At 44.9% G+C, this 22,850-nt stretch overlaps 2 protein-coding genes across 3 annotated transcripts in view; both read left to right on the top strand.

Moving 5' to 3' along the window:
- The first annotated feature begins 195 nt into the window (after window positions 1-195).
- On the top strand, window positions 196-18,095 carry ncapg2 (non-SMC condensin II complex, subunit G2). Of its 2 annotated transcripts, none has more exons than XM_012815218.3 (27): window positions 196-263; window positions 655-756; window positions 945-1,136; window positions 2,169-2,283; window positions 2,647-2,786; window positions 4,354-4,488; window positions 4,698-4,792; window positions 5,070-5,226; window positions 5,990-6,082; window positions 6,574-6,699; window positions 7,450-7,629; window positions 9,053-9,205; window positions 9,627-9,849; window positions 10,147-10,250; window positions 11,118-11,291; window positions 11,876-11,949; window positions 12,169-12,322; window positions 12,707-12,880; window positions 13,083-13,199; window positions 13,411-13,551; window positions 14,469-14,568; window positions 15,479-15,669; window positions 16,085-16,228; window positions 16,588-16,694; window positions 17,028-17,128; window positions 17,333-17,435; window positions 17,767-18,095. In XM_012815218.3, exons 2-27 carry the CDS (start codon window positions 679-681, stop codon window positions 17,816-17,818), a joined length of 3,423 nt encoding a protein of 1,140 aa, XP_012670672.2. In that variant the 5' UTR covers window positions 196-263; window positions 655-678; the 3' UTR covers window positions 17,819-18,095. The 2 variants fall into 2 exon arrangements, with proteins under 2 accessions (XP_012670672.2, XP_031440183.1); XM_031584323.2 differs by lacking the exon at window positions 196-263 and adding an exon at window positions 323-339.
- Window positions 18,096-20,234: 2,139 nt separating this feature from the next.
- ptprn2 (protein tyrosine phosphatase receptor type N2) overlaps window positions 20,235-22,850 on the top strand; it is a 177,143-nt gene continuing 174,527 nt past the window's right edge. The window contains 1 exon segment of the mRNA XM_031584363.1: window positions 20,235-20,566. Within this exon segment, the coding sequence (XP_031440223.1) occupies window positions 20,425-20,566 (142 nt within the window). The 5' untranslated portion in view covers window positions 20,235-20,424.

The following is a 22,850-nucleotide window of genomic DNA, read 5'->3' as shown; positions in this document are numbered from 1 at the left end:
GCCGTGGCAGTGCCTTTTTTTGATGCTGATGCAGCTGAATTAAGGCAGCAGATATTCTTAATCCAGGTGCTCAAGATATGTTCTTTTATCTCCATCTAGTGGACAAAGAATTACATCCCCTATGTTTACAAAGTCTCCAGTCCAATAGGCGGCAGTATATTAAAAATATTGACACGCATTAGAGCAAGAGAGTATCTACACCACCTTACGTCACCAATTTCAATTTGGCGCGGGGAATGAAGCAAAACAATTTGACAACTCCGGTGAGTTTACAAACAACAGTTTAAACTTGAAATAAACGCGCGTGCTGAACATGAACGAAACTTCCATACATATAAAGTACATACAATATTTCCCTGCCTATGGTTGGTTTACTTGCAAAGTAATACAAATCAAGCGGTTACTCACACTTCTCGGTTCGACTGTTAAGTCAAATTATGAAGACGCTAGCTAATGTTAGCTATGTAGATAGGTGGATATTAGCGGCCATTTAGCTTGCTAACCTAAACGATTGCTTAACTTTATTTAGATTAAAATCGATTGCTACAGTTAATTGCTAACGGTTTATGAGACATAGAGTTGTTGTTCATAATATTGGTATGCGAGTTTGTAGAATAACCCGTCGTTGTTGTCTCCACTTTGAAACCGGAACAGCTGAAGAATTAAGTTACGTCAGGTATGTCGAAAAGGGAGGCTTTTATAAACTCCGTCTGTATCAGTAAGACTGAGGATTTCTTCACCTTCATCACACTTCATGTAAGTACAGCTTAAAATGTTTTGTTATTATTAATGTTACCACTGGATAGCTCAGATACGTTAATCGTTGCTTAGATAGTTAACTGGCTGTTAAGTGTAAGTGTGTTTCTTACCTTAGCCTCAGCCTCAGACGTATAGATTTTTTAAGGCATAAAGTAACCCTTTCCACCGTTTGCTTTTATGAGCAGAAGGATGCCTCCGAGCCTTTTGACCTTCGAGAGCTACTGCAGGAGCTGCAGAAGGCTCAGCGGCAGGCTCTATGGAAAAAACTGGCCAAACTTTTGCAGGACGCTGTGGTGGCATGTCCCGCAGAACGCTGGAATGCGACAGATGTAGAGCAGGACGAGCAGGGCATGGAATTAGAAGTGCCCCTGGAGTTGGTGAGTAACACATGTTTATTATGAATGCAGAAGACACCATTAATAGCGTTGCATAGCACTTTACGTCAATTTATTGTGCTCTGTCCATCTAAATCAGTGTTTCTCAAACTTTTTCAGACTTTTCACTTAGCCATTAAAAAAAAACTCGCGGACCATCTAACTAAATAGTATATCCCCGGAACATGCCTCCTACCCAGACCTGGCACATGATTTTTGCGGGTGGGCTCTCCTTTTTTACATACCGGTAGGCTAGTTATAGATATGACAATGCGCAAGGCAAAGCATCTGGAACCCTGCTCCATGCGTGACTTGGTTATGTTACAAACTATAGTTCGCTCACTCCCATCACACACTCAGACACGCCAATATATCAAAACACAAGGATGCGCATACCGACCGCAGTAATTCACTACCAACAGTAGGCCAGCCCACTGGCATTAATACAGCCATCCTAGTAGTCAACTTTTCATAATTAAGAGCTGTCATTATCCAACGTCACACAACACAGAATATAGTTATCATCTTGCTGTCTCCGCCGTGGGAGAAAAAAACGCTGTTTGAATGCAGCTCCGCGGCAGGATAATGCCCAATGAGGCTGAACCATCTCGCCATTGCACCTTCTCCTTGTCTGTGTCAGAGGCTTTCTCATTTAATTTTCTTTACATAGTCCCTGTCTTAAGCCACCAATCCATGACCTTGTTAATAGATTAGGCAACTCTTTAATATATTAGGCTACTACTGGCTGTGTTCTCTTCGTTCTGAGTTGTATGTTAGAAATGTCGCAATAATTTACTTTTGGCCGTCGAGGACTATTTACGGGGCACTGGCGGACCACCAGTGGTCCGCGGACCACACTTTGAGAACGACTGATCTAAATGAAGCCGTAGAACTAACGTTAATAACATGCAGTTCCTTGTAACGTCATCCTGACAGAGTTTGTCCTTTTTGTTCAGTCTAGAAGTCTGCTGTTAATTAGCTCTCTGCAGTGCACAACACTACAGTTTCAGTTAATTTGTCCTGGACTTCTTGCAGAAGCAGACCATGCAAGTTATTCAGGGTGTGACTGAAGTGGCCACAGCCTGTGTGGAGACCATAGAGGAGGGTGACACATACACATCTCTGCTTGACTGTGCCAACATACTGAACGGTGGGTGGAGAGATAGGAGCACTTATTTGCCTTTTAGAAGGACGGATCTGCTTTGTTTTTGAATGTGACTATGTCAATGTATTCATGCACTAAGGATGAACTTTTCTGTTAAGCTCTTAAGGGTGTTTTCTTTTCATATTTATTTATGTCCATGGCTACCTACACAACACTAACATTTGAATTTACTTCATGGTAACTCTGGAAAATTGCACAAGACTGATACATTGCTAGAAATGTCAGTGTCAGATGAGAAGGTTAATTGTGTCAGTGTGACCCAGTATGAGATGGGGATGAAATTGGTTCAGTTGCTCCCCCTCCTCTTTTCAGCTGGACTGATTGCTGTATTCTGTGATTGTTCCATAGATCTCCTGAGTTTCCTCCCCCAATCAGAGGCAGCGCTGCAGAAGAGTGTCCATGAGCTGTTTGGCTGCTGGTGGATCAAAGGCCTGCATGGGAAAGAGGAGCTCGGACTGACGGTCCTCCTGACCTGCCTCAGGAAACCGGTAACGGCAAACAATTGGCCTGGCACCTCAGCGTGGTACATTTTAAAGACCCGACAGATATGTCAGTTGGAAAATATTAGACGTCGCACTCTGTAGAACTGCTGCTGGTGGTCACTTCTAAATTAGAGATCAGGAGTGTTCCTTAATACCTGCTTTACATTTGCAGGTATGTTTCAGCCCTATGCAAAATCAGCTGGTGGGACCTAAGCCCATACACTATAGGGTCTAGTGATTTATGAACATTTACTGGCATAGCAACCTACGTTAACTGCTGATTAACTTAAGTCTTTACTATTGCATGCTATGAGACTATACCAGATATTCTGTCAAATTCATAATTCATGTGGAAATTCTGAGGGGTGAAAAATGACATTCCTGAGAAGTATATTGTTATATAATGTGTTATTGGATTTTGTAGCTTACTATAATTGTTGTTATTGCTTGTCACACATTGCTTGTGATTGTGACCATAACACATTACACATGATCTCCGAATATGAGAGTTTTTAACTTCAGTCAGCTATACTGAATGACGGCAGAAGCGTATTTAGACTTTAAAAAGCTTTTCCAAGCACCCCCCATTTACGTGGGTTAAGTTCAGTGGCTTAAATAAAGGAAAAATGCCCTTGGACCTTAACAGATCAGAACTGCATCAGAAGTTCTTCAACTTTAGATAAAAAAAAAAAAAAAATAAAAGTCTGTCAGACCAAAGAACAAAAGTGGCGGGTTGCTTTCTGAAAAGCCTTCAAAAGGGTTTGCGTCGGGATGCGGGGGGTCACGGTGCCCTACTGCTGGCTGTGTCAGCTCGCTCGTTAGCTTTGTTAATCACCTCCGCTCTCGCCTCTCTGACAATTATCTCCCGCTCCCTCTCAGGGGTCCGCCGAGGTGACTGCCCAGCGAAAAGGTTGCCTCGGCTGTTAGCACGCAATTAATTCCTCCCGACGTGAGAAGGGGGAAAAAAAACCCACAAACACACTCTCTCTGTCTCTCCTCAGTAGACACTAGGAGGAGTGCTTGCACCGCTCGCTGTAGTTCTGCAGTTGTTGTGGAAGCACTTCAGTGTCCATGCAAGTAGTGGAAATGGATTTCACTTTGTATGAAAGCCTGTGAGGATGATTCATATCGCTATTGTGCTGCTCTCTATGCACTTTTTTCCCCGCTCTTGAAATCTCTCTCTTGAGACTAATGGTATTTAATGATTGTTTATGGACCTTTTGGTATAATGCAAGCTGTTTGAAAAGCTGCACTGGCTATCGCTAGGGAGCCTATTAAGGCCAGGAATACAAGCAGGAATGCACTCTTATTTTCTCTTATAATGCAATATTTTCAAAGATCTTTTTAACGTTGTGGCAGATTTTGTTGTGGCAGCCATGCATCGCTGCAATTTAACATGTTACAGAAAGCCCATTTTCTATTCTAATTTCCATATTATATAATTACAAACTATCAAAATGTAAATAGATATGCAATGAAATAATAAAAAAAGTTTGTCTTGGTCAACTGAACTTGAAACAGACACCATTGCATTTTCGTCCCAGTGAACTCTTGACTGGCTCCCCTCCCTCAGGTGCCTGACATGAAGAGGCTGTGGGTGTTTCACGAGGCGCTGCTGAGCGTGCCCTTAGACTCGGAGCTGGGTCAGGAGCTGGCCAACCAGCTGCTGCTGTGCTTCCTCAACGCCAACCACATCAGGAGGGACGAGGTGAGAAGCCAAGAGCTTGTGTTTAGACGGGGTGGGGGTGTGTTGTTTTTGGTATTTCCAAAAACAAAACGTGAGTAAACAGCGGTATGCTACTTACCCTGTCACTAATGAGCGTTTCATTATTGAAAACTAATGACCAGTTTGTCCAGAGTGTGTCTTGTCTTCATATATCTCTCTTTGTCTTTCCTGTCTGCGTTTCCCACCCTCAGGGGAAGCGTTTCCTGGTGTTCCTCTTCAGCTGGGACTTGGTCTTCATCCGCATGATTCACAAAACCGTAAAAAATCAGCTCCAGTTCTTCCGCAAGTGAGTTCACCCCCCCCCCCCCCTCAGTCAGGCATGAACCGCGGCAATTTGAAACCAAGCTAAATGAGCTGGTCATTGGGGCTGGGCTGGGCTGGACTGGCCCAGCCTCTGGCGGTACCCTTAACGACCCCTTCACCGGGTAATTAACGCATGTCAGACGAGTCGGAGTTGACAGAGTGACATTAAAACATCTTCGGTGTTGTATTTGCATTGCCATTGCTTTCAGTTGATGAGCCTTTAAAGGATATTCATTTTGTTCATTGACATGGCTTGGCAGGGCTGAAATGGAGCACTTAGCAGAGATCTACTTTCGGGCCTGGAAGAAAGCTTCCGGAACCTTCCTTGAGGAGATCGAGTCCAACTGCATTCAGGAATTTATGCAGCATGGCATCCAGCTGCACCGCAACTCGCCTGTGCTCCCAAAAGTCCGGCAGGTGAGTGACGCGGTGGGCCTGAAGGGGTGAAAAAACACTCTCTAGTCTATATATCTGATGGATACATCAACCCCAGATTAGTTTGTGGTCTATGAAATTGACTACAGATATGGAATTGACTAGAAATGCTAGATTGAATAGATTGATTGCAGCAGGATGAACGTCCCAGTAGTAGCACATCATGTTGATTAAGCTGGAAGTTTTCTTCAGTTGCAAATGATCTGCCATTACTTTACATCAATACTGCTGTATCCGGAGGTTTTCCATTTTCAAATGAGTTTTTATTTTTTTATGATATGTAATCAATCTGAATTTTCATTCAGTTTTAGTTAGTTTCATCAGTGGCTTCATTAGTTTCAGTTTAGTTCATGGACTCATTTCAATTTAGCTTTGGTTTATTATAGTTTACATTTTACAGACATCTGTCTTCACTTGGTAATTGCTACTACACCCATTAGTTAGCTAGTGTAGGTCTAGACATGCTATATCACCTGCCGCCTTGAATGGCTAGCTTACATCATCTGCCATCTTGAAATAATATTTTTGTTAGTTTTAGCCGTCATTATTATCTTTTTAGTTTTTAATTTTTCTTTGCATCAATTTATGTATTTATTTATTTTAAAATCAGTTTTTGTTTTGGTCTTAGTTTCAGTTTTAGTTCCAATAATAACCCTGCAGTGGACCAGTCAACAATGGTCCAAAGAGTGGTGATTTGCCTTTATTGAATAAGCAATAACATGTGGATCTACCATTATCCCTGCAGATACTGAGCTATTTCCACAAGCAGAAGTTTCGGCAGGGCCTGGATGAGATGCTGCACAGGTTGTATCGCCCCATCCTCTGGAGAGCCCTTAAGGTACAGTGCCGACTTCCATCCTCCTCCCCCAGGGTATTCTGGGAGGGTCTATACAGCTCTATCAGCTTGCTGTCATTGATGTAAATGTGGCAAATGCTGAAAGTTTGTATTCGCTATTATTGCCATGGTGTAAAGAAAATGCATAAATGCAGACTAGTACTAGCACTCATTTATTCAGGCAGTTCATGTGACGCACCCCTATTTCAATTTAAAATAAGTCAGTAGTTTCAAGTTTCAAGTTTCAAGTATTTATTTGTCAGATGCACAGAAAAACAGAGTCAGACTGGGCACTGAAAGTAGGGGCATACAGGAGAATAATACTAAGTATGAATAGAAATGTTTCTTCACAAACAAAAGCCAAAATGCTCCTCTTCACGCCCAAGGGGCTGACTCCCAAATAGCACAGACCCCATTTGCAAGATTGCTCCCCCCCCACCCTATTAGCCCCCCTGTGTTTGCCTGTTGGTGATGAGCTGTGTCTCTATGTGCAGGCGGCCAATGGGGAGGTACGAGCCAATGCCACGCTGCTATTCACCGAGGCCTTTCCCCTGAAGGACCCCAGTATGGATGTGGCAGCCACTGACGAGAGCCTGCAGAGGCAGCTGGACACGCTGTTTGTATGTCTCACTCCCTCATCTGTTACTGCTACAGCCTTTCCAGAGGCTTAGATTTGCAGAGTTTATCTTTAGAGCCTGTCTTGAGACTTGGTTCACAATGCTTTGATTAGTCACTGGAGGACAGCTTTTGTGTTTACTTCATTGTCTTTACTTTAGATGTGTTTACCCCGGTTTTAAACCTGCGTGTTGCGTAAGAAGTCATATTCTTTTATTTCTATTCATGATTGTGAAGGGATATTTGAGTGGATCTAACTTTCTTACTGATATCATTGAGGTGGCATTATTGTGTCATTGTACAGTTCTGTTTGTTTGTTTCCAAATGGTTTTGCACATACAGATAGAAGCGCATCAGCTGAAACCAAGCTTTTTTACACAGCGAACTCCTTCACATTTCACCCGCAGCTGCGTGTTGAGCCCCAAAACCCTTTAAACCTGCTTAAAATAGTACAGTTCTAAAGCGCGTCTAAGCTAGCCAGATCTTACTGACAGAGCAATTGCCCATACAAGTTCTGGGCCGAGGATTGGCACTAAAAGGAGACCAGGTGTTATGATGCTGTGTGATGAAGAGTCCTTTGGGTGAACACATCTGTTGTTGTGGTTTTGAGGCTAATTACTCTTTTTAGTCTGCTGTCCACCAATCTAGCTACTCATTTGTTCACATTTGTGTTTAAAAACCTCTGTGTGTGTGTGTGTGTGTGTGTGTGTGTGTGTGTGTGTGTGTGTGTGTGTGTGTGTGTGTGTGTATATTAGTACCTGCTGGACGATCAGCAGCCGCTGGTGCGCTCCACCGCAGTGCTGGGTACATGTACAGTGCTCTCCAAGTGCTGGGAGTTCATCCCCTCCGACATCATCGGCGACCTCCTGAAGAAGATGGTGCAGCAGCTGGCCTACGACGCCAGCTCCCCCGACGTCAGATGCTCCGTCTTCATGGTACTGCCCTCACACTCGCCCTCAATCAGCCTCATGCTGACTCCTGTGACACACATTCACACATGTACACACAAACACTCACTCAATCATTCTCTCACACACACACACGCTCACACACACACACACGCTCTTTCTCTCTCACACACACACATCCTCTCTCTCTCTCACACACACACATGCTCTCTCTCTCTTTCTCTCTCTCTCTCTTACACACACACACACACACACACAAGTACACTCTCAATCACTCTTATATTCTTTCTTGCCACTTACACCTTTTCACATCTAAAGTGTCTCTATAGCTTTTGCTTCTAGCCACTCTTTCTCTCCACAAAGTCCTTTTGTTGTGCCGCTCTCGGCCCCTATCTCCAGACATAGTCCTTCACGGCCACTCTCTCTTATGTGCTCGTTGCCTCCTGTCTGTAGTAGCGTTTGTGCTGGTTAGGCCAATGCTCTCCCAGTCTGAGTCTAAGTAAAAACCCACTCGTCATACCCACTCGCACACTCACCCAAGTGCTACTGCGGAGCATTCATCATAATAAAGCCAACGTAAGGCAGAACTGATGCCTGGTGCTCCTGTTTCTAAACCCTGTAGAGATACTCGCTGTTTTTCATCAACATTTTCCTAGGAAGGAGCTCTGAGGGCCGAGAATGAGAAACTGCGCCTCGTGTGATTTTTGAAAGCGCCGCACAGACTCGCAGTGTGTGGCCATTTGGGCTCAATTAATGAATCACCTTCAGACGTGGGCAGACTTGCATGCCTGCATCAGGCACCTAGTTTGAAACCCCTCCTGACCCAAAAATAAGAAAACAGGCATTTGTCATTACATACAGGATGAGAGAAATTGCCAGTTGAGAAGTAAAAGTAAGACACAAGTGACGGTATTCAAAGGAGAAGTGAGCATTATGACGTCCTTGACAGGTGTCTGCTCGATCCTCAAGTGTCTCTGTTTTTACTCTAACTAGGCACTTGAATGTGACATTAGCCAAAAACAAAAACATTCCAACCTGTGAAAAATAACTCATTCATGTTTATCTGACAATTACATATCTGCTGATAATAGGCAATAGTGGGTGTGTTTTCTGGTCATTGTTTTGTGTTAGTTGTACAAATTTGGAATACATGAATGCCAATGTCAGTGACATCTACATATGCTCACTGCATCGTTGGTTTCAGCAGAAGCACACACCCTCAAACAATAAGAGCGTCCTTGTGTCTCGAGAGTGTGCCGTTTTTATCAAGCAGGTAGTGTGGCGGGCTTTAAACTGTATAAACGATAAACATTGTGTGTTTGTCTTGTTGGTCTCGTAGTGCATGTCACTCATCCTGGACAACAGTGTGTGTTGTGTGTTGTTGGTTTTCGTAGTGCATGTCAATCATCCTGGACAACAGTGTGTGTTGTGTGTCTTGTTGGTCTTGTAGTGCATGTCAATCATCCTGGACAACAACCTGACCCACGCTGTGCTGGAGAACCTGCTGCCGCTGCTGAGGACCAGCCTGCACGACACCTCAGAGAAAGTGCGCGTGGCCTTTGTGGACATGCTCATCAAGATCAAGGCTGTGCGGGCCACCAAGGTAGGTGTGTGTGTGTGTGTGTGTGTGTGTGTGTGTGTGTGTGTGTGTGTGTGTGTGTGTGTGTGTGTGTGTGTGTGTGTGTGTGTGTGTGTGTGTGTGTGTGTGTGTGTGTGTGTGTGTGTGTGTGTGTGTGTGTGTGGCACAATGGTCCAAACTGCTAAGGTGTCTGAATCCTAGTCCCCAAAGTGTGTGTGTTGCCAGAGATGCATGAGTGTTAAGAGACTGGAGTCATGGTGCACTTTTATATGTTGTTGTTGTCTTACTCACTTTGACAGTTTTGGGAAATGCACACAAAGTTGTGTGTGACTATGTGTTTACCTGTATATCAATCGTACTGAGTGTGTTGTGTATTTTCTATGTGTGTGACTATGTGTTTACCTCTATATCAATCTTACTGAGTGTGTTGTGTTCTCTCCTGCAGTTCTGGAAGGTGAGCTCCATGGAGCATCTGCTGGCTCGCCTGGAGAGGGACTCACCTTCCGTCTCCAAGCGCATCGTCAACCTCCTCTTCAGCTCCTTCTTCCCGGTCAACCAATCGGAGCTGGTCTGGTGTGAGCGCTGTGTCACGCTCATCCAGATGAGCCCCAAAGCTGCACGCAAGTTCTACCAGTACGCTCACCTGTACACCGCCCCCAACAACTTAGGTGAGACTATACACTTCTGCACCTGTTCTGGTGTGGCATTATATACCATGATTGACCAAAAAGAATTTGCATACTTTCAAATCACTCTCAGAAATGCAAATGAGATTCTCTGTCTGTATATTGTTTTACCAGTGTCATCATAATGAATGTCAATACTTTCTGTTCTTTCTGCCATTCCTAAGCTAGGCCATCTTCTGGAACAATATAGCTTAACACTTATGATGTGATGAGTTTATATGAGTGGCTGGGTAGAGACTGGTCATTGTAAGTTATCTTGTTCTTTTATTTTGTGTGCAGGCAAACTGATGCTCATCATTCGTAAGTGTCTGAACTCGTGCATTAAGAAGGCCCAAGATCAAGACCCTGATGACACAACTTCTGCCAACAAGGAAAATCTCTCTGTAAGTGCCACCATGCAGTGAACTTGGGTTCATTATACTCCTACACTTCCTGTTCTGAAAAGACACGATTGCCTTCAAAGCAGTGCATTAGAATGGCCCCACTGTGCAAGACCCGCTCGTTGGTATGAGATCCCCCCTTGAAATTGAGCATTATGTATTGGTCTCATGTACTGGTATTGGAGATAGGGGGTCTCATCTTTATTTTTTATTGGGTACAGTGAAGGGAAGAACCGAATGAATTCATTACATTTGAATAGTACATTACGCTTTTTATTCTTTCCTCGTCATTCCTTGAAATGGCTGTTTTTGAGGGGAAAAGCACCCAGACATCGCTTTATGCCATAGAAATCTGAATTATGTATGTGTCAGAGGCTCTAACAGTCTTCCCTGAAAGTTGTATCACACCTATCCATTATCATTATTATACTTCTTATTGAGGTCACGCTGGCTCTGGTTCTGAATATTGCATTGTATTAGTGCTGTGTAGATAATTTGGTGCATAACTAATTGCAGTTTTGTGTTTACATTATTGGACAGCATTCTTGCAAATGCAACCAGTTCTTGCTGACTTCAGCTACCATTAAAGCCTACTTCTCCTCCAAGCTGTCATGGAACATGTGAAATAATTGTCAGGCTGATGCCTGTCTCTGACTAATTTTAACTGCTGATAACAGAGCTAAGGATAGTCTGGGAGACTTTCCTTTTCTCTCAGCATCTTTTTGAAAAATGGCATCAGCAACCCCAAGATCATGACTTCAGAGTCCTGTGGACTGCAGTACTGTTACAATGTACACCCTGTCAGTTAAACGTCCACTGCTTGTGTTCTGGGTAACTGCTCATGTGTGTGTGTTGCCTATTATGTGTCAGGAGCTGGAGGACGTGCTGTCGGTCAAAGACACGGACACCATGGCCCGGCTGCTGGAGATTGTGGTGATCCTGTGGAGGAGCATCCAGAAGTCCCTGCTGCGCAACAAGGATGTCATGGACTACCTGGTGGCCAAGTTCGCCACCGTGCTGCCCGAGTACCTGCGCTTCTTCCAGGTGCTGAATGGAGCAGAGCTGTGTGGCATTAGTGTGTGTGTGTGTGTGTGTGTGTGTGTGTGTGTGTGTGTGTGTTTAGGCCCTCCTGGGGAAGACGAGTTGTACGAGAGTGCGATAGTGGAGACAAACTGTGTGTATCGGCTGGTGGAGGACAATCCATAAACATCCATAAACATGGATTTTTCCATTCCAAAATGGACATTTTAGAGATGAGAATGATAGATTTTAGTGACCTTTGAGAGTTGATCACTGCGCCATGAGATTGGGCTCACTTATTGCCCAATGTCTGCTCTGGGCTTAGATGGTGCTGTGTGTTGCCATAACTACAGCCGTCATTAGTGCATCCGTATCCCTCAACAATATCCTGTCCACAACGAAAGCTAATCGTTGAGCTGGAGCGCACCAATCAGAAAAGCAATGGATACCTTCTACTGTCAGTTTGATTCCATCAGACTCCTTTGAAATTAGCCAAATGGGAGTATAGAGAGAACCGATGTCAAAATGTGTTGCCTAACAGCACTGTGTGTGTGTGTGTGTGTGTGTGTGTGTGTGTGTGTGTGTGTGTGTGTCTCTCCTTGTCTCAGGATGACCATGCCTGCACTGTAGCGCTCCTGTGCATGGCCTCTCTGCTTCCGGCTGCCTCCGTGCCCTCATTCAGGTCAGTGCCTCAATACACCTCTGTATCTCCCTCCCTCCCTCAGACATCCCTGCTGCTGCATTCTCTATCTCTCTTCCTCACTCTCTCTCCACCTCTACCTTTAGTAAAGATGATATGCTTGACTGCTGACTCGAGATGTATTGTTTTAAACCTGTTTGTAATGTGATGTCGGTGTCTCTCTCTCTCTCTATCTGTGTCTTCCTCCCCCCACACCTGCAGCTGTGGAGTTCTGTCCCGCCTGAGGAAGCTGGAGGTAGGCGCGTCCGTCTCCCACTACAGTCAGATCCTGGACTGCCTGTGCAGCTGGGGGCAGGCCTCCCACATCCTGGAGCTCATCAGCGACTGGCTCACAGAGGCCCTGGCCAAAGCTGCAGTACGTTTAATGCCTGTATTTCTCATCGTCGTCTTTTTTTTAATTATTATTATTTATTTTTGAATTAATGGATATTTTTCATTTATCTTTAATATTCAGATGAAGGCATTCAAGCGGTATAGAGCCATCGGTTAATGTTTGTTCATTTGCGCCTCCACAATGCTGCAAGATGAGGGCTAATGTTATCACATTTGGCCCAAAGCAAGCCTTGATCACTATTCACAAATTTGACAGCAAAACGATGCTTCTCCTGTATCACAGCACAATACAAGGTGGACAGAGCTGGCTCACTTGCTCCTCATATGTTCTCATTCCCTATGTGTGAACACCTTACCATTGTTATCAGCATTTTACTCCATCAGAGACTCAACTTTCCCCCTGCAGGCCAAAGATGACTCGGCGCGACGTGTGCGTATCCAGGAAACCATGGAGGCCAAGCCAGACCTGGGCCTAGATTTCTTGGACTACCTCCTCAACCACCCCCCCACCCGGGACGCTGTGCTCAATGTGGCCCTGGGCAAGCTCAAACAACTACTGAAAGCTCTCAGCTCCTGTAAGGTACAGACATCCATCCATCGCAGATGGCAGTTTCATCTCAGTGGCCTGAATTCTATTTGGTGCAATTGGAGAAGATAATTGTGCATTAGCTTCCACTGTGTCATTACTCCAGTCTGTTCTGCCCTGAAGACTAATATCCGTGTGTGTGTGTGTGTGCGTGGGCGGGGTGGCTCTGTTTGTCATTTGGTATGCGTGTGTGCAGTCGGAGCTGTACTCGTGTGTGAGTGCGTTTGAGCCTCCAGCGCGTGCAAGGACCACAGAGACTGCCATGAAAGCATTCAGCTTGCACAGCCGACTCTTGGTACACCTCCAGAGCAAGGTGAGTCCTGCTATAATCTCTCTCTCTCTCTCTCTCTCCCCCTTTCCCTCCTTCCCTGTCTCCATCTTCCTCTCACGCATTCCCTGTCTCTCTGAGTGGAAGCACGTTGGGAGTGGAATGTCAGATGTGTAGGCCTCCAGATGTGCAGAGCTTGTGTGTTTCTCTGTGGCGTGCTGCTCTGACTCCCTCTCTGTGTCGTGTCCTGCCCCAGTCTCCAGAGGACAGGGACCGCCTGCAGGACCTGGAGCTCTCGGCCGCTTGGGTGACCGAGCGAATCCTGCCCTTCCTGGTGGCCCCCGCCGAGGACGTTATCTCAACACAGCAGGTCAAGTTGGCCCAGAGGGTGGTGGAGGTAATAATGGCCAGCAATTGTTTGTTTGTTTATTTGTTTGTGTGCTCTGTGTGTGTGTCGGTGTGTAAAGCTACTTTTATGTTCTTGCACAATATGAAAGTTTGTTGACATTTTGCCCTGTGCCTGTTGGGTTGGACCACAGAGGGATTAACACAAACTATCCAAGTTGTTTGCTCATTAATGGAGATTCCTGCACTCAGTTCACCCCAGACCACACACACACACACACACACACACACACACACACACACACACACACACACACACACACACACACACACACACACCAACCCCTCTCCCAGACAGCGCTCTCCCTTCATGGGCGTAGTGTGACATTCATTTGTACAAATGAGCTCCCTTACCTTTGGACGCCTAGGTTCCCTGTGCCCAGAGGCGGCGGCCATACTGGGTGTTAAAACACGAGCTGCCATTCATCTCTCTGCCAGGCGCCGTGCCCTCGCCGCTGTGGGGTGGGGTGGGGGGGGGGGGGGGGGGGGGTGGTGGTGTGCGTAAGTCTTAGACACAGCCCCGTGCAGCACCGCTGACAAATCACCCCCTCTCTACCAGGAATGAGCTCCGGGGCTCAATTATTCAACAAAATGCCACATGATGTATTATTTTGTTTGGTGTCTCTCTCTCCCTCTCCCTCTCTCTCTCTCTCTCTCTCTCTCTCAATTTCTCTACATATACAGCCTGTCTTGTCTACCTTATCCCCATGTTTATTTTACTTTTGGATCCGTGTGCATATTTCTTGCATTACTTCAGGCTTTTTTGATATTATGACAACAAATATAGAGTGTTTGGCGAGCAGTGAATACAGACTAGCTGGCTTGCTGTGTCCTTGGTGAGTAATTTGTAGTCATTTGTAACTCTGTGAATATGAACGAACCGCCTGTTAAACTACCTTTTCTGGACAGACCTGCCTAACTGTGTTGAGGGACGTCATTATCGTTGGCCAAGGGGACATGGAGTTCACAAGTAAAGTCCTGGACCTGTGTTCTGTGGTGCTGCTGTCGGGTAATCCTCTACACACTTTCACACAAACACACACTCACCTGTAGTGTCCGCTATACACACACACGCACACACACACACACACAAACACACCTCTATTGCATATTACCCATGGCATCAGCGGCACCCATGTGAGGGGGTTGATTCCTACCAGCCAAACATTTTAAGGATTGTGTTCCACTCCTTCTACAGTGAAGTTCCAATGACATTTGTGGTGACGTTTGGATGAATGACTAAGTCTAAGAGTCTCTAAATCACATGTGGTGTTCCGCACCCAGTCACCGGGTAGCGTGGGGCACCACAGTTGGGGTTATGGAGGATCTGGCTCCGACACACATGGAGTCCTTATATGGAGGTTGAATCACCCACTCTGATGGCCCATTTCACACCATCGGACAGAAAGGGTGCCTGAGCACCTTAGTTTTTACACTGCATTTTCTGTGTGAGAGAAGATTAATGATTATTTTTATGGCTACTTTATTTCATAGAGATTTTTTTGTTTTTGCAAGTAGCAACAGACTGATTGCAGGTGCTTTGTAGAGAGTGTGAGTGTCGTGTTTCCGGTTTATGTGCACCATACAAATAGATGAGATAATTGAAATGAGTCACTGCCACCCAGCACGGCAGTGTGTGGGATGCATTGAATTGTTTTGATCAGAATTGTTTGTAGTAGAGCCTTTTGAAATTCACTAATTGTTCTGCCTTTAGTCTGAAATCCCAGGCGCATACTTTTAATTGATGTTTTGGCAAAACCGTGAAATTGAGTTTTTATATGGGCTGATGACTGAGTAGGAATGAGGCATATTGATGTATTTTTTGCATGTGTCAACGTGAGGGATTTTACAGGCTAGGCTAGTTACTGCTTTGGATCTGCCGGTTTAGCTAAAGGTCCTGTGTCACCATCTATTTGCAGAGAGGGGCTACCTGTGCATCCCTGCCATTCTGTCTGTGCTGTCCAGCTTGGGCAAGGACTGCATGTCCCAGGGTGCACCGGGACAGGAAGAGCAGGTGCCCGTTGTCATTGGTGTGTTAACCAACATCTTTCATAAGATCCTGGAGGTGATGGCACTGAAGCTGCGTAAAGACCGGGAGGAGGGAACGCAGGTGAGATCAACATAGAAACCTACTCGCCATGTGTGCAATTCTAAACCAATTGAAATCCTGAGAGGAAAATGTCCATGATATAGTGAAAATATATCACATTAATTTTGCAGTGTATATTCTGTATTCTAAGATAGAGGGCGTGCGGTCTTTGCCCTCAAACAAAAAGCAAATACTAAAAGTCTGTTCTGACTAACACCAATGTAAGGTGTTTTGGTAAGATTTATGCAACAAAACAAGGTATGCACATAAACTAGCCCTCGACATAAAGAATTCTCAGGGTTTTCTTCAGGGTTTGTTCTAAAACCCCCGTAGGCCAGACACTGAAGTCACATTTGATTAAAATCAAAGAGTCCAAGCTAGTAGCTGCTGCACTCTGCATGCGTCTGATGTGCTGTGTGCGTGCTGTGATTCGCAGGTGTGCCTCTCCTCAAGGACGGCTCTAATGGACTTCTTGAGCGTGGCACAGGAGCTGGCATCCGTGCACCCTGAGGGGCATGATGGGGTCTTCTCCTCTCTCTTCGCTGCCATCGTCGTTGAGATCAGCCATGCCCTACACAAGGTGCCTATCACACACACACACACACACACACACACACACACATAATTACATTCACATGGCACTAACAAAAACAACACGGAAAGCAAAATCCCTTTGATCAAGACTCAAATCCCACCCCAACCCGTCCTTACTTACTTGCCACCTATTCTCTCTCTTTCTCTCTCTCTTTTTTTCTCTCTCTATCTCTCCCCTTCCATTTGTTGTTCATTTATTATGTTTAGTTAATCTGAGCCACCCTGCCATTTAATCACAGATTAAGGTGATTATTGGGTGTTAAACCCCTGTAAATGCCGTCTGCTGCCTCACCCCCGTCCAGCTGTTGGCTGTGTGAGGTCACCTGTCTCTCCTCCTGTCCTCAGGTGTCTCACGTCGAGCAGCTGTCCACCCCAGAGACCACCGAGGACCTGCCTCCTCTCTCCAGCCACATCCTGGAGATCCTCCTCAAATGCCCTCCAGCTGTAACCCGGTAAAGCTCCTCTCCTCTCTTCCTCTCGCTCGCCACAGCTGGGCCCTCTCTCCTTTATTTCCCTTCTGTTTTCACTCATCCCTCCACCACCCCTGTCAATTCCTCTCGTGCACACTTCTGTCCTCACAGCCCCCCCCCTTCTCTACCCCTCTCCTTTTGCGTCCTGCTGTTGCCGTCTTTTTGCTTCTTCTCCCATTCCCCCTTTGCTGCTCTCTCTTTCTGTCTCTTTCCAGGCTTTCCCTGTCACTCTGTCCCACCTCTCTAACCCCTATCCCTCCCGGCATCAGGTCACTCTGTCCCTCCTCTCTAACCCCTCTCCCTCCCCCGCCTCAGGTCACTCTTCGCCATGACTCAGCAGTCTCTGGACGCGGACGAGATTGAAAGCTTGGCGGGCCTGGCTGCCGTAACACACCTTCTGGCCGTCGTCAAACCAAGTGAGTGTTCTTTGGGTTTTAGGTCAGTTTAAAAAGAAAAAAATAATAAATGCGGTACCAAACCTCCTTGTCTGACTTTACCTAGCCAGACCAGCTTGAATATTTCATAAGAAGATGGTTGTGGAACTGCTTTAAAGTTAGCTTTCTCTCACTCTGTCTGTCTCTCATCTCTCTCTCTCTCTCTCTGGTTCTGTTCCTCTGCAGCGGGCAAATTCAAGGCAGATCTGAAGAGCATTGCCGTGTCTGTCCAGAGGCAAATGGAGAGGCACTGTGCAGGAACTGGCGAAAGTGAAGAGGAAATCCAAAAGTAAGGAAACCACTCCCATGTGCACACACACACACACACACACACACACACACACACTTTTCAAATGATCAAATCTACCAAAGCGAGATCGAACAACAGGACCTGCAGTCCAGAAGCAATAACACCTTGAGTGATAATAGAAACCAGTGATCTCTATTCATGCATAGAAAATCACTTCAATCAGGGCTGCCTTGGCTAAATTGGCTGTGAAAGGTGAATCATATCTCATGGTCAATGAACACATTAACTCGACTAGACGGGGCCGGGCGAGATATTGAACAACAGTTTTCCTTTTCTTCTTATATTCTTAACATGAATGTCTCTCTTGCAGATTGTTATACATCTCCTCAGTTCGCACGGTGAATGAGATTCTAATGCCTTAAGGGGAAGGAGGCTACCAGGATACAAGAGACCTATTTTCCTTTTTTCTTTTTCTCGTTTGTTGTATGTTGTGAGTAAACCTATTTATGCTGTCCTCCTGTACTGTCATATATGTTTATAAATTAAACTTTATCTGCATGTGAAAAAAAAAGAGAGAGAAATGTGTACTTTTATCACTTGGCTTCTTACATTTGTCTTTCCAAACCATTTTGTCATTAAAAAGAAAACACTTTTATAGAGAATAGGTTGCTCCTTCCTTTTGATCCCCAGACTTCCTGAAGGCACACGATCAGTGACGACATCCACCTGTAACATTAATCCAGAACGCCGTGCCATTTGAGGACGAGGCATTTTCTGTTTTTGTTTGTTTCCAATTCTTCAGAAGCAAAGATCAAGTACTCCTGTGAGGCATGACTACACGCAGAGGAGGTGTCTTAGTCAATATTTGGATGTATTGTTAGGTGGACGTCAGTCCCTCCCTTAGCAACAGAAAATAATGAAGTGAGGTGACGCATCTCGGTCGTCCTTGACGTCAGTTTAAGCTGTTTCTACTGGTATGTCAAGCACAGCCCATTTATCACATTTTACGGGTTTTTTAAAAGATGAAAGTTGAGTTGTATAGTTGATATCCTTGAATGTGGCATGCACAATGTAAAGTTGCCTTACATGCCTTATGCTCCAGGCCACGGCAGTCAGTGAAAAAAACATCTATTTCCTCGGGCCACATTTTAACCAGGTCATTCAATTTGTAGCACATTCTGTGAGAACCCGTGTCGGTTTGACTGAAATGCCTTGAATTCAATTCCTGCCAGCGTCTGGGCTCGCCATGGCTCTGCGCCGGTCTGTGTGCTGATTAGAGAGAGGGAGGGGAGCGGCGGTGGTGAATGCGCCCATTTAGCCGGCCTTCTGCCGTCCCACACAGCTGAGGATCAGGCCGCCCCGGTGCCCGCTGCCACGCCAGCGGCAGCCCAGGAATATAAATGCCAGCGTTTCCGCTAGGGAGCCCAACAAGGCACGCCGCCGCACAGGTGCTGAATGCACAATGTGTCATGGTCTGCTGGTAATGTGTCTGTGTGTGTGTGTGTGTGTGCGCGCGCGCATGTTTGTGTGAGTGTGAGCATGGGGTGTGATGTATTAAGTTCCGCCTGACTGTTATGGCTCATCTGAAAGAGCTACTGTATCTGTGTGAATTTGTACACCTGCCTCCAGCTTAAGCCCATTTTAAGTGGTGGGCGTAGTCAACAGAAACCCCTTTCCGTACCTCTCCTGGGACCTCCATGGTGTATTGTACCCATTGGTATGGATTCATCTCCTTTTTTTATTTGTTTTATTTGATAGCAGTTATAATAAATTGTATGTATGTAAAACAAAAAATGTAATAATGCCTTTTATAAACCAAAGGTCTGTAGATTGGGGTTCAGATGGCAAGGGGGAAAAAATAAGCCTTCAGCCATTTCTGAAAGTCCCGTATGGTTTGGGGACTGCTTCCCTGAGTGCCCATCCCAAAAGCTTCATTAACGTGAGGTGGGGTGGTTGGGGTCAGTGAGTACTCCCATGGGCTGTAATAATGGAAAAAGTCAGAGAGGTACTTAAGAGCATTGGCATGGAGAGACTGATTGGTTTGCCAAACATTTTTTGGGTTGCAGTACAGAGCGTAATGATTGATGACTGATCAAGTACTTATTCAATTGACAAATCTAATACATATCTGACATCCACAACTTTTAAAACTGAACTACAGTTCAAATGTGCTTGAAAGGTTTCTTGGTTGTTTATCCTCGAGCTACATTACCTTCCTACAGCCCTGCTCAGATCTGTAGCAGATGCAAATGCACAAGTGCGGTGGGTCAAATTGTCCCTCGACCTCATCAAGAGGACCCAAACGCAATGAAGTTTGAAGTGGCCAATAGCCATCTTTTTATGCAAGTTCAAACTAAAATCTATTCCACAACTCCTGTGGTGAAATTGAAATAGGGTTTGGATGGTAATGTTGCTGTTAAAATCAAATCTGCCCTGCAGTCATCATAATGCTTCGCTAGTGCTCTCTGGCTCAGAAAGGGAAACAGTGTGAATGGTGAAGTTCAAATGAGGACACCCGTGTCCCATTGCAAGTTCTCTGAAACCTTTGAGTTAGATTGTTTCTCTTAACCGGAGCAGAATCTGCGTCGTGAGGTATTTTATTGATTTAATTTTTAATCGATTGTTGATTTGTTTAATGCACATACGCTACTCTAAGAAGGAATTATTTTCAGTCGTCTTTATGCCCTACTTCATTTCAATGTTACTGTTTTAATGTATGCTAACCCGTTTCTATTTGTGCCGCTGTTGTCATTTGTTGATATTTCAATCCTCCAACAGCAAGCCCTCGACAGGTAACAGCGTGGCCTGGTGAAATAGGTTCCTGCGTGTGCTAGTGTGTACGCGTGACGTCAGCAACCAAGGAGGGGCAGCGCCTGAAGGTTGCTGTTCTCGGTGCTGAAGCCTCCCGCGGATGCGAGTTGTGTGAAGATAACAGCATCACTCTTCTGCCACCTCGTCCACACTTTGGCTTTTTCCATAAGTTTCGTGTCCTCCCGGAATCCATTTGATTAGGCTACATGTCGAATTAATGTATGCACCCGTGAGTCGGCATGCCGTGTTAGGGAAGGTGTGTCGCGGATCAATAAGCAGAATGGATTCGCTGTGTTCCATCCTTGCTGCTCTCTTAGCTTTCCACGCGCCTGCTGCCATCGCAGCGGACAGGAAATTCGGTAAGTTCAGTCATTTTAAAATGCAATATACAAAACCTGTGCTATTTTCGCGGGTTGTCAAAGCAAGTGCGCCTACAAGACTGCCTTTGTGGAGTGTGACAGTGTACACACATTCTGTAGAGTTTGTAAAGTAGCCTACACTTCGTTTGTGTTAGCCTACCATTTTTGCTAAATGTGTCAAAACACGTGATGTTACTCACTTCCTAATCTGCTAAAACATGTAACGGCCCATTTCCCATACGTGGAAAATGATCAATTTATGAGTCGCCTTTCCACTCATAAAACTAGACCTGGGTGCACCAGATTAAAAAAGTGTTTTAAATCCTTGTTTTCTACATTCCTTAACGGGCCACTTTGTTTTGCTCCCTGAGTGCTTCAGATAAAAACAAACATGATATAGGTTAGCCCTGCCAGTTTACAATGACAGGCGATTACATAATCGCGTTACAGATTGTTAAACTGTCTTGGCAGGCTTCGTCCTCTGAACGGCGTGGAGCAAACAGCCCGTGAACATCGCTATATCTCATATCAAGAAACAATAACAGCCTTCCTTATCGCCCCGATCAGCCAGGACACAATCCAGTATATTATTAGACGATGTGTCTTTGTACCTTCATTCTTTATAAGTCGTTATTGAATTGAGGCACAGCAGCCTGACAGGTATTATGGCCCATACAAGTGTATGCACCATTTGTAAGTCTTTTTTCCCCCCATTCATTTGGCAAGGCCTTTTTTTGTCGTGCCCAATAACATTGCTCCAAATTATCCGTACACATATCCTAATTGGACCAAAACCACAGAACATTTAATTACAAATAATTAAACTGTTTGGAAATGGTTTGATACATGAATTAAGCAATCTAATAATAAATGTCCATCTGAATGTGAAACAGCCTAGGTGAAAGAACAGCTATGAGCTCAAGTGATGTGAAAAAACAAACCTGGTGAATCCATATAATATATCTTGGGGCATTCACCTAATAAAATTGTAATTTGCAAACATACTTTCCTCTATAACCCCTGATCTATATCAGATTGTCGACTTCATAATCTATGTCATATCTTGTCAAATGTTTTAAGGGTAATAACAGTTAATTCATAATTATCAAGAGGAAGTATCAAGAGGTTATATGAAACCACTGGATACTGTACATTGTCGTGACAGGTCTTCCTATGACATGACACAAATGTCACATAAACTACCTTGGAAACTATAGTGGTCCTTTACCTAAACCCTGAAGAAGAGAATGATGTAATAGTGTGAAAATAGCATACCTGCACTGCATGGAATCCTGTGTAGCCTGTATGTGTGGGTTTCAGGTAAGCAGGCCTGGTATTTTTCATACTGTTGCAGTATACTGTAAATGTCAGGATGAAACACTTGGGTGTCACTGTGGAGATGTATGGCGTATGGCTTCACATGTGAAGTGGATGAACAGATTGAAAGAATGGATGCAGGGGGGGAGGGAGAAGATGGATGAGAGAAGTGTGACTGCAGGTCATTCGGGTGGGAAAATCACCAAGGAGAGCCATCTGCGTACTGTCGTCAGTCCCAATATGGAATGTTTTTTTTTTTTTTAAAGCTTATGTTTCTCCCTTTTCTCTCTCCATCTTCTTTTCAGTCTTATTTACACTGTCATGTGTTCTACTGTTGCTCCACATCTGTCAGACATTTATACCCCACCCTCCTTGAACAACACAAACACTTACTTCAGAGAGCACCTCCCTTCCGAACTGGCACCTTGACTAGTGCTTAACTTGCACTTCAGCAGTTACATTCCTTTCTAGGTCGTTTTTCTATTTCTTATGTTAAGTAGTATTTATTGTTACACCAGGTTTTTTATTGCTCTTAGCTTGACTGTTCTCTCCCTTGTACGTCGCTTTGGACAAAAGCGTCTGCTAAATGACAATGTAAATGTACTTTGCTCTTTACAGTATCCCCCTTATATATCCATCCACAGTGACTGCTTGGCCTGCAGCCCAGTTAACTTAAGTTCTTAATGAAATGCCAGACATCCATGGGTTTACATACAGGCTGTGTGAGTCACATTCATGTCCACAGAGAGCTGATCAGTGAATCATTAATTTTCATTATTAAACTCCTTCTGTTGCCACTTCCTCTCCGCTTCCTTCCCCACACTCTTTCTAGGAGTTTAGGCTCGCCCTGTCTGTGTGTGCCAGTGCATTGGAGAGTTATTGTTTTTAATTAGTCCCTGTGTGCATTGCGTCATTATAAAGCTAGGGCCGACTGAAGATGCTGAATATGAGGCGTTCCCAGATGCAG

The sequence above is a fragment of the Clupea harengus genome, chromosome 17 (genome assembly GCF_900700415.2).
Source record: "Clupea harengus chromosome 17, Ch_v2.0.2, whole genome shotgun sequence".
Taxonomy (NCBI): domain Eukaryota; kingdom Metazoa; phylum Chordata; class Actinopteri; order Clupeiformes; family Clupeidae; genus Clupea; species Clupea harengus.
This window is presented reverse-complemented; position numbering and strand designations above follow the sequence as displayed.